The 12,537-nt window shown below is 40.0% G+C and overlaps 1 protein-coding gene across 11 annotated transcripts in view; it reads right to left on the reverse strand.

The window, feature by feature from the left end:
* Window positions 1-12,537, reverse strand: part of Pkhd1 (PKHD1 ciliary IPT domain containing fibrocystin/polyductin) — a 483,551-nt gene that overhangs the window by 232,299 nt on the left and 238,715 nt on the right. For all 11 annotated transcript variants that reach the window (XM_076557889.1, XM_076557888.1, XM_076557887.1 and 8 more), the window contains one exon: window positions 11,953-12,199. In XM_076557889.1, the coding sequence (XP_076414004.1) occupies window positions 11,953-12,199 (247 nt within the window). The remainder of the gene's footprint in view (window positions 1-11,952; window positions 12,200-12,537) is intronic.

Genomic DNA, 12,537 nt, shown 5'->3' on the forward strand with positions numbered 1-12,537 from the left:
TTCTATCAGGTGCTACATCCTCCAAAAATAACACTTCTCTTAAAATATTTTTTTACTATTTATTTTATGCGTATAGATATTTCCCTGCACATATGTATATGTACAACATCAGTGTCCTGGCCTTGCAGGCAAGAAGAAGGCATTGGATCCTTGGAATTAGAGTAACATAATTGCCATATGTATGCTGAGGACGGAATCCAGGTCCTCTGGAAGAACAGCCAGTGTCCTTAATCACTGAGACATCTCTCTAGCCCTAGGAATGATTCTTTTTAATTAAGTGATATGATTCATTAGAATACTAATGTATTTATTGATAAAACTTCCAAACAAGCAGAACAATTTATCATCCTAGTTGCTTAAGAGTAATGGGATTCAGTGGCCATATACTGCACAGAACTATGGGATGTCGAGTGCCCACAAAGGATTTGTTAGGCCATCAAAAAATATCAGTGGGAACAAGCACTAATTCCCTCGGTTGTGTTCACCATTAGGTTGCATTTTCTGAAGATCCATATCTCTACATATTAACAAAAACACTGTATTAAACTCTAAATATTATCAAGTATGAACAACTCAGAAATAAAACCTCTATAGTTATATATTTCCTAAGCCAGATATATAATAGTCGGCCACAAATGTTGCTCCAAGCAACTCCTGGATATTTACACATCCTATTGCATGCACATTTTTTATTGCACAAAACAGGACAGAATCAAAATTTTGAGGAGCACCAACAAACCTTGGTGGCACGCCTTTGCATGAGCATCCTTCAAAACTGTCCTGAACTCACTCCCCTTCATCAGATTATCTTCTGACATGTCACCATCCACGATACACTGACATTTTATGCAGTTAATTATTTTTCCATTTTTCCAGTGTGTGTATGTGTGTGTGAGAGAGACAGAGACAGAGACAGAGTGAGAGAGAGACAGACAGACAGACAGACAGAGAACAAGACAGTGCGTCAAAAACATTTCAGTATTCTGCCTTCTGAGAAAAGGGATAATAAACCTAAAGAAAGGGAGGAGTACAACATTCTGTCTTCCACAAACTTTCAACAATTCTTACATTGTCATTTTACATGGTTGTGGAGAGCAAAACATTTCTTATAATCAGCCTTGTGTTTCTGAAGAGTACAGCCCACTAACTGTCCTCTGTGACTTTTTAGATACCTGTTTCTGTCTTTGTGTGGACTTGGTCAAAGGAAAAACTTACTGTAGAGGAACCTGAGTAACAGCTTCATAGTTCCTCAAAGGTATTATCTACTGCTTTGTGATAGATTCAACTCTTATCATGTTAAGATGCTACTTCTTGCTTATTCTGTTTTAATTTGTGAAGAATGATATGCCTTCACCCACCATGATACTTGAGTGAGACTTTATCCACCATGTTATCTCTTCTCCATGCCTTATGAACTTTAGCTAGAAAGCCTTCTTCAGAAAGAATGCATCCTTAGAATCATGCAACTAGGAAGTAGGCAACTACTTAGCAAGGTTATTGAAAAATAATTGTGCCTGTGTTGAGTAGGAAGATAGGCTAAGATCTGTCTTCTCTCTTATGTCTACACACCTGGTACTGGACACAGTTCACTGACAGACAGCAGCTCATAAGAGCCGCTCTCCTAACTCCAAGTTCGGCATCTTCTTGTAGCTTCAAAAAAACCAAATGAAATTCTGTTCATCTTATAATTATGCAAATGCCACAAATCAAGGTTTGGTATTCTAGAATGTTAGTTGATAAACATTCACTGATATGCCAACGTACCCTTTTATTACTCATTAAACTCAATGATCATATAGTATTGTTATTGGTGTTCCTCAGTTTGGGGTTCATCGTGATTTTTAAATGATGTCCTGTTCTACTTCTGTAACCTCTACTGCCAAGAGAGGATAATACATCTTAAAATCGTCCTGTCTCACAGGGTGTTTTGTTAAAGGACTGAATGATACCATTAGTGATGCTATGCCTATTTATCCCTAGGAAGGAGAGTTAGGTGATTATTAGAGGAAAAGCTAGGCCAAAATTTCCATTTGAACTCTTCTTTACTTTTGCATTCACAGAGGCAGGGGGTGCCTCATACTTTGCACACTAACACATTAAGAGCAGTTGCATAGGTAAAAACTGAACGCAAGCACGACAGGAGAGGGTATTAAGCAAGAGCTAAGAATCAAGGTGATCAACAAGAACATTAACCTTTCCTTTCCCGGAAGGAGAAAGGGAGAATCAAAGGACACAGCGAATCAAAGACTGGGTTATGAATCACTCAGACTCTGTATCCTCCAGGGGATTTTTACCAGATTAGCATAATATGTCATTATTGAAAATCATTCCCCTTTCTTCAGGAATTATATTGTTACTTTTGAGCACAGCTGATTGTTTTGCCAGGCTTATTTTCCCATAAATATATAAACCTATAGCACACTATTCCATGATAGAATGCCTATGTGTTGCTTTCTAAATAACAGACACAACATAGACTTTTTAAGGTGGGGCTTATTGAGCATTTGTTGTATGTCTGGCAATGACCCTGTGAAATAAATACCATTACGTTCATTTTACTGATGTGAGAAATGAAGTGAGACGAGGTAAAGTGACTTGTTGAAAGGAACACACCCAGGAGAGCTGAGAAGTGATTCCCAACTGCTTCTGTATCCTCCAGTGTCTGAAGCCTAGTGTGGAATTCAGGCATCCTCACCATACTTTATGTGCCATCTATAAAACTCAGGCAGATTGGTTGGCCAGCCTACATTTTTCAAGCTCTTACCTCACCCCCACCCATTCACTAATTAGAAAGCAAAATAAAATCATTGTCTGATTTGTTAACATTTAACAAGTCAAAGATGGTTGAAAAGACTGTAAGTGACTTGAGACCAACAACAAAAAACAAATGTGTTTCCCAGTTGATAATCGTGAGGGTTAAATTCTTTTCCTCCCTCATCACATTCTCCGCATCACAATAAAGTCTCTATATCACCAGAGAAAGAAAGCATTTGCAAATGTTGGCAACAGATTGGGTGGTGGGGGGCGGGGTGCAATGAAGAAAAGAATTAGATGTTAAAATATATACTCTAATTAACTGATAGCCCCAGGATAGCAGAACACTTTAAGACACTGTGAAAGGGCATTAAGTGTTATATGATTTTAAAATTTTTGGAAATAAGGACTAAAGATAACATTTTAATCCCTGAATATTCTGGAGAAAAAGTAAATGTAATAGAGACCTCATAAATATGAACATAAAATATGGGAAATAGTAGCATGAGAAAAACATTTAGAGGTGACAATTTTTTTAAATTTATATAAAAGTAATTTAAGTCAATGTGTGCTCAATGTTGTACTAGGGCCATAAGATGCACAACAAACAAAGCTACCCAGATCCCCTCCTTAACATCTGCAAAGGAAGGCAACTTATAAAACTGTGCAGGAGTTATGAGTATTGATCAGAGGAAGTCTAAAGAGCGAGCACACAGCAGGGATAACAGAGTGCTCAAGATGCTCAGGAAAACTCATCAGAGAAAATCACCTCCATGCTGAGCTCATGGAAGCTGAACCTTATGAACAGAAACAGGCAACAAGGTAAATATGGGATAGAGAGCTGGGGATATAGGATGATGCCAAGGCCTTCTGCAAGTAGTAGATATAAAGGGCTGGAGAGGTTTTGCCTCAGGAAGCATGTGGAAACACATTTTCAGCCAGGGAAAGAAGGGCAAGGTTGGGGCATCATCAAGTGGCAAGCTAAGAAGTGCCTGTGAGCACACAGGTAAATGATAACTAAAGCTGGCCTAGAAGGGCGCATTAGAAGGGAAATTACTCAACATGGACCGCTCCTAGAAACTATCCTGTGCAAGCAGGTCAGACTTGAAATCCCACTATACAGAAAGCAAGGGGATTGTTGAGACTTTGAGGCCAACCTGGGCTACATAGTGAGTTTCAGGCCAGAGGAGGCTAAAGAATGAGATTCAACATGAAAAAAAATGGGAAGGGGACAGGAAAGAAGGTGGGTAGAATAAAGTAAAAAGAGAAGAGAGAGGAAGGGAGAGGAGGAGAGAGAAGTAGCAGAGGTAAGAGGGGAGGAGAGGGGAAGAAAGGGGAGGGGAAGGGATAAAGCAATGTTTATATCAATATATGTTTTGAAAATTAAGTGTTTGTAACTGTGGGATTACTTCTGGGTACTTTCTTCTATTCCATTATTCTGCATGTGTTTGTGCTAATACAATGTAGTTTGTGTTACTAGCATAATTTGAGGGCATGTATTGATTGCTCCATTTTTCCTCACTCTGCTTAGGATTGCTTTGGGTGTGTGTGTGTGTGTGTGTGTGTGTGTGTGTGTGTGTGTAGTGTGTGTGTGTGTGTGTGTGTGTGTGTGTGTTCCTACATGAATTTTACAATCTTTTTTCTAGTTCTTTAAGAATATCTTTGAAATTTAAATGGGGATTATATTGAATCAGTAGATCACTTTTGGTAATTTAATCACTTTTACAATACTAACTCTGCTAATACATAGGTATGGGAGATATTTTCCTCTTCTGGAGTCTTCTTGATTGCCTTTTTTCAGTATCTTAAAGTTTTCACTGTAGAGGTCTTTCACTTTCCTGTTTATATATATTGCTGGGCATTGTTATAGCTATTGTGAATGGGATTTGTTTTCTTCTTTTCTTCCTTACAAAGTTTATTATCTTATATCCAGTACTGAGAGATTTTATCAAGCCTGTTGAGTTTTCTGCCAGAGTCTACAGGGACCTTTAATTAGAGGATCATGCCATTTGCAGGCAAAAATACTTCCAGGGTAGTTTAGTTTATTCCTGTTTGTATAACTTTTATTCTTTCTCTTACCCAATTTCTCTAGCTAAGATTTTCACCACTATTTTGAAAAAAATACATTTCCCCATTTCTAATTTCAGAAAAATTGTTTTTAGCATTTTTACCATTTACTATAATGTTGAATACAAGTCTGTCAAGTGTATTACGTTGAAATATGCTCCTTCTACTTCTAAATTTTTCAAAGATTTTTATCATGAAGAGGTAGTGAACTCTATCACAGGTTTTTTTCTACATGGATTGTGATGATCTTGTGATTTCTGTTCTTATGCCTTCAAAAAATAGTTCTACTCAACCTGGTTATTCAAATGTAGGAAAATGAAACTAGATACACACACACACATTCGCACACACACACATGCACACACACATACATACACACATACACACACACACATGCACACACACATACACACACACATGCACACACACACACACACACACACACACACACACACACCAAGCAAAAAAACAATTCAAAATACACTACATAAACTTTAAAAGCTTTTGCATAAAAAAAAAGAAAGGAAAGAAGAAAGAAAGAGAAAAAGGAAAGGAACATCACCAGAGTAATGATATAGCCTTTATTTGGGGGTGGGGGAACTTGCCAACTATGGTTCAGGCAAGGCATTAATATCTAGAATATGCAAAGAATTTTGTTAAAATGCTAGAAAGAGAAATGAAAATAAATCATTTAATAAATAATTAGAACAACTAACTAAAAAGACAGTTCTCTGAAAAAAATACAAATGGCCAATAAAACAATGAAAATGTCTTCAACATCCTCAATCCCTATGCTAATACCTAAAATTAAAAACACTTTGAGATTTCATCTTACAGTAATCAGAAGTAATCAGAATGACTGTCATCAAGATAACAAACAGGAACAAGTGCAGGTCATTAGTGAAGAAAGACCTACCTTCACTGCCAGTGGGAACTTTAAATTGGTACGGCCGCGATGAAAGTCACTATGGAGGTTCCTCACCAAAACAAAACTATAACTACCATATGATCCATCTACCTATACCACTCCTGGGTATAGACCTAAAGGATTATAAGTCATCATTGCAGTGACATTTGCACATCCATGCTTATGAATATAGTAGTCACATTAGCTAAGAAACTGAATCAACCTAGATGCCTATCTAAGTAATACATGAATGAGTAAATAAAAAGTAATACATACAATGGAATTTTATTCAGCAGTGAGGAAAAATGAAATCATGATAGTCTCAGGAAAATGCATGGAATTAAGGATTATTGTGTTAAATGAAGTAAGACTGACTTAGGACAAACCCTACAGGATTCATCACACATGCGGAATCTACATCTAAATCTAAACCTGTGTGTCCATGTGTATGGTGTGTGTGTGTGTGTGTGTGTGTGTGTGTGTGTGTGTGTGTATCTGTCTTTTTTGAAACTACAAAGGGAATCATGAAATCAAAGATAAAAATCATAACAGGGGATGAGAGAAAAAAAGAAGCTAATGAAACACTTACAACATGAAAACCAAAGGGGTGGATGGTTGTTTGAATGATAATGGTCCCCATAGGAGCATGTATTTTAATTCTTGGTCCTCAGTTGGTGGAAGAGTTTGGCAAGGACTGGGAGGTGTGGCCTTGCTGGAGGAGGTGTGTCATTTTGCAGTTTCAAAAGCCCAGGCCTTCCTGGCTAGATGTCTCTGTCTCATGCTTACGGATCAAGTTGCAAACTCTTAGTACTGATTGGTGCCATGCCTGCCTGCCTGCTGCCATGCTACCTACCATGTTGGTCACAGATGTTGTTAACCCTGTGTTACAAATAAATACTCTCTTCAAGTTGCCTTGCTCACGGTGTCTAATCACAGCAACAGAAAGCTAACTGAGTCAGGGTGGCTATTTGAAGTGAAGAAGGGGACCAGCACCACGACAGACTGATGTCAGGCTTGAGGGTGGGCAGGGGGCAATGAATAAAAGCAAAATATAAGTAGACACATATATGGAAATATTATAATAAACCACTATGTTGTGTACTTACTTAAAATTTTTTATAGAAGGAGGATAAAGTAGAACGACATGTGTCTCCTCATTGTATGAGTAAACTGGGAGCATGGGGACAGGTGGGGGGATGAGAACATGAGGGAACAGGATGGTTGAGCAGGGGGGGGGGAGGGACAGAGAGGGAGAACAAGGAAAGAGATATCCTGATAGAGGGGGCCATTATGAGCTTAGAGAGAAACCTGGTGCTAGGGAAATTCCCAGGAATCCACAAGGATGATCCCAGCCAAGTCTAGCAATACTGGAGAGGGTACATGAACTGGCCTTCCCCTATAATCAGATGGATGAATAGCCTAGCCATCATCATAGAGCCTTCATCCCTTAACTGATGGAAGCAGATGCGGAGATCCACAGCCAAGCACTGGGCCCAGCTCCTGAAGTCCAGATGAAGAGAGGGAGGAGGGATTACATGAGCAAGGGGGTCAGGATCATGATGGGGAAACCTACAGAGACAGCTGAACCGAGCTGGTGGGAGCTCATGAACTCTGGACTGAAAGCTAGGGAACCTGCATAGGATAGAACTAGGCCCTCCGAATGTGGGTGACAGTTTTGTGGCTTGGGTATTTATAGGGCCCCTGGCAGTGGGACCAGGATTTATCTCTAGTGCGTGAACTGGCTTTTTGGGGCCTATTTCCTATGGAGGGATACCTTTCTCAGCCTCAATGCAGCTGGGAGGGGTTTGGTCCTGAATCAACAGAATGTGCCAGGCTTTGTTGACTCCCCATGGGAGGCCTTACCCTTTTGGAGGTGTAGATGGGGCTGGGGTAGGGGGGAAGTGGAAGAGGAGTAGAAGGAGGGGAGAGAGAGGAAATTGTGGTTAATATGTAAAATGAAAAAAAAACTTTTAAAGGAAAAAAAAGAAATAAGGAAGAAGTAGGAAAGAATGAGGGGGGAGAGAGAGATGGAGGAGGGAGGGAAGGAAGCTGGTAGTCAATTGAGGGGACAAAATAAGTAAAAAGGCAACTGAAGATAACATGTGTGTTTGGTTAAGACCAGCATTTTCCTTAACGGGGTCCTAAACACCCAGGGAGGAGCAGGTCTGTGAAGTAAAAACTTTAGTCCATACAGACACACTGAGTTTGAAATGGATGTGAAAGACACAAGTGGAAATACTGAATTGCTTAGTAGAAATAGAAACGACCCACAAACACCAGCCATAGGTCTCTCTCATTTAAAATTCTGTAGTAGCCACTTTCATTTAAAAAGTAAAAAGGAGCACTGAAAGTCATTTTAACCAGAGTAACTCAATATATCCTAAACAGCATCTCAGCTTCGCCAGTAACAGCAACTTGTTGAAGCTTGTACTATTATGTTTTCATAACATCATAGAAATATAGTGTATAATGTATCCTTAGAGCACGTCTCAATTTATACTAGCCATATTTCAAATGTACAGTAACCGTGTGTGCCTAGTGACTAACATATCAGCCAATGCAAATTGAAGTGTAGTTTAACTAAAAGAAACATTGGGGAATCATCACTACATGTGAAAATAACTAGGGTGGCTTGGGAAGCACACATGTGCTTGAAGGAAAAGAAAGATTCACAGGTCCTCCAAAGACGGCAGCATTTAAAGGACAGCGAAGAGGGTGGTGGATGACGTCAAGGAAATGGTGTTTTGCAAAGACAACATGGTAGATGGACATATGAGCTCAGAGAGACTGTGAGGACATGAATGTGATCTGTGTAAGTTCAAGCCAGACACGATGCCATCATAGAAGAGAGGAGGTACACATCAATCCCATCCCTAGCTGAGGAGCTATTGGCGATGGATTGATGCTGGGCAAGGGAAAGCTAGATTTCTTCAGTGGAGTGACACCCGGCATGTCAATCACACTCTAGGAAAAGCCCCATCACCAGAGTAGAAGGTCAGCACAAACTAGACTCAATAGGAGACAAGGAAGATTTTGAAGAAGTTGCAAGAAGGAGGGTGAAAATGATCAAAATAGATTGTAGGAAATTCTCAAAGAGCTAAATAAAAACATTTAAAAAGAAGATCTAAAAGCATCCATGCACACATGCTCACACAAACACACACTATAGACAGCATTTTACTTCTTCTGTGTAATTATACATACAAGCAGAGGAAATTATGTATGCAAATCTGGAGATAAGAATAAAAGCAGGGTACAGGAGCCAAGATGGCTCAGTGGGTAAAGGTTGCTGCTACCAAGTCTGAAAAATCTAAGTCCAATTCCAGGAACTTACGTGGTAGGGCATTTTCCTCTGACCTCCATACATGTACTGTGGCGTGCACATGTGTCCTCCTCCCGACACAATAAATAAATAAGAATGTAATTAAAAAAAAAATTTTAAAGAAACTCCCACAACCCTGTGGTCCCTTTCATTACTAGGGGACCATGGGGGGAAATGGTCATTGACATAATAGTCTAAGATAAGGTCCTGAATTGACATCAGCATCCTGGGTTCCTGGAAGAATGCTGCTAGAGCAGGAGCTTGGGAATAAACACTTTCCCACGAGACCAACAACATACGAAGCAGCATGAAGATGAAGCATGTTGTCACTTAACAAATGATAAACTTGCCTCTGCCTTGTACAGAGCAGCCATTTGCTCTTCACTTGGACTTTGGGTATTATGACCAACTTCAAGTATTATTTACTTGCTTCTGTCAACCAAACTGCTGGTGTTGCGTCACCGAGTCTAGGAAAGCCTCTGCCACAGACGTGGGCTTCAGTCAGGTATAAGGAAGACAGTGCGAGACAGGATTCTGAAGTCACTCACATCAAACAAAGAACTGGTGTAGAGTGAAGAGCAGCCAGAGATGGGCCCAACAGAAAAGAAATAACCCAAGTACTAGAGTTCGGCAAGGGGGAGGAGAGCGGGGCTTTGTTTGTGCAGGAATATATAGAGCCTCACTCCTTGCCCTCTGGGGACTGCTTGCTGAGAGAAGGGGGTAACAGTTGAAAGTAAAGACAGCAGCGCTTGCCCCAGGGTAAATAGCACAACAAATTAATCCTTTCTTCATGAAACACAACAAACTTTGTATCTAAGCTGAATTCAAATTGCTCATTAGCACTGACATGTTCCTAATGAGGTTATAATGCTCTGGGACAAAGATCAAGCCACTGAGCACAAAGAGGGAGGGGTAGAAGCACGAGTGTATAATTAGAAGGACCTGGGAGCAGGGCTGCCCGAGGGTTCCTGTGTATCACCTGGGCTTTCTCATTCGGGACCTCTGAGGACTGAGGTCCAGACTGAAGGTCTGTTACATTTCTAGAGTTTCCCATTGCTGCTGTGTGCTAGCCCATAGACCGCTTTGAATTGCTGGGCTTCACAGCTCCTAGAATCCAACAGTCTTCTTTTAGTGAGGGTACAAGGGCCAAAACACCACTGGGAGCATGCTGGGGCTTCCCTAGAACTCATTTGTGACAGCTGAGCATTTGTACCTAGACCTGTGAGTGCATTTGAAATTTTAAAATAGAAGTCTGGGTAGAAAAGCAATGAATCTTCTCAGATTTCATGGTACTAAAGAGGCTTCCGGGACATGGGATTTTATATTTTGAAACTCAGGAGGAGATGCCTTAAAATAAAATTTAAAAAGGTGAGTATTTCACCCTCCCAGGAGTCTTTGGAATCTACTTAGAAAACAACCTGATGGTTGTCATGAGATCCAGACTAGGACAACCATGACCTGCTTCTGTGGCAAAAGGCTGCACAGCCCTGGAGATCTCCAAGAACAGATACTGTGACAAGGCTGAAGCTCAGAAGAGCCTTCACTACCACAATGCCCACCCTCCAAGCACACACACACACACACACACACACACACACACACACACACACACACGCAAGAGATAACCTAAGCAAACCTTAAAGAAAGTCATTTTAGAAGGAGTTTGACAAATGCCTACAGAGAAATATCATACAAGTGCATGATGTTCCTCTTCACTACAAATCTCTTATTATCATCATATAGAGGGGAAAAATCACGTAAGAAAGAGAACACTAACTTTCATAGATTCCCCAAACATTCCTTAAAGCCAGGTTTTGTAAAAGCAGGGTGATGAAAATCAGGCTACATTCCTGAGAATGAAGAAAAAAAAAGTTCTCCTCAGCACAAGCAAAATTAGAAGTGAAAATATCCCCCTCTCTCACTCTTATGTTACTCGGTGGGATTTGGGGCACCTTCACAGTAGAGAAAATAAAGACTACTTTGGAAAGCAGAGAGAAAAAATATTTGGACTATTCACAGATAACTCCATTTTTAAGCCTTCCAAAAGAGAAGGAGAAAACGGGCTTCTCTATGCACTCAGTGTGCAGCTAGTACAAGCCTGGCCTCCGCCGTTCTCCCCCTCTAGAGCACACTGATTCAAATAAGTTGCCAGTGTGGTCTGACGGAATTACTTGGCTTAATATTCATGGAGTTGGGACACTTAAAGGGAGGAAATAAGTGTGGCTAAATATATACAATGCATTTGCAATAGGTAAAAGGGAGAACCTCAGACACTCTGCAATCATTACCTGGAAATTAAAGAGAGCAGAAGCAATCCTATTATGCATTATAAACAGCCCAGCTGCTGACTTAATGGTAGTTTGAGTAGCATAACCAAGGAGTCCTTGATCCAATATTAATAGGAAATGTATTGTACGAATCCAATAGTTCATGAAATTAACAAGGAAAATGAACTAGAGTGAAGCAACCTGGCACGTGAGAGAAGACATCAGCAATTGATCCCCTGAAGCACTCTGAGCACTTAAAAAGAGCTTGGGCAAAGTGCATGTATATAAATGAGGATGGCATTATTGGAATTTTTTAAATAATACTCTTCATTTAAATAAATTTCAAATATTTTGTTGGTTTGGAGTCTTTTAAAGAAGAGGTTGTTGACTCAAACTGTCAATAAGCAGTCATGGGCTATGACAGCTGATCCAAAGACATTGACAGCTACCACTTGAGTCAACCTAAAACCACCATAAGTTCCTGATTTCACAGTGGTCAACGTCCCACTTCACTTTTAAGGAAATATGTACTTCAGCTCATCAGAAAAACAATTTCCCTTCCATAAGTTTAAGCCTGATGGAGTGGTATGTACATGCCCATTGACAAGCTAAGAAGTGTAGTTAATGCTACTTACAAACCAATAGACATACGATGAAAGAGAACACCTTCCCCACAGATGCTGCCAGGGACAATATGACTGAAGCTTGCATTGGCCAAGCATGTATCTGAGAGAGTTTCCATAGAAGCAAGAATATGACTTCCATTTTTCCCTGACAAGGACCCATCCAAGTCTTCCAAAACTGCTGCATGAGGAAATGGAAATGCTACTAAATTTGGAGAGTTTTCAAACTTCAATTCCCTGGTCTTCACAGTAAATCCACCTATAAATTAGAAGACAGACTGTTACACATGACATGAATCCATTATTATGAAACAAAATTCACAAGATTCCTTTTAGTACTTTATGTTCTATAATTTTATAATTCATTCACTCATCCACAAAAGAAAAAAGAGCACAAGTGCTCCCTTATGTCAGTATCCATGTGCAAAGATACTGGGGGCCAAAGGCAGCATGGCCAGCCATCGTTCAGTTTATTTTATAGGGCAGTGATTTTGTTCTGGGGGTTATTTTACTTTCCAAGAGACAACTGACATTCTTTTGAGTTATTATTGACTGTCACAACTGTCACATTGGTGGTGCTACTGGCAACTGGAGAAA

The sequence above is a fragment of the Peromyscus maniculatus genome, chromosome 21 (assembly GCF_049852395.1).
Source record: "Peromyscus maniculatus bairdii isolate BWxNUB_F1_BW_parent chromosome 21, HU_Pman_BW_mat_3.1, whole genome shotgun sequence".
Classification (NCBI taxonomy): domain Eukaryota; kingdom Metazoa; phylum Chordata; class Mammalia; order Rodentia; family Cricetidae; genus Peromyscus; species Peromyscus maniculatus.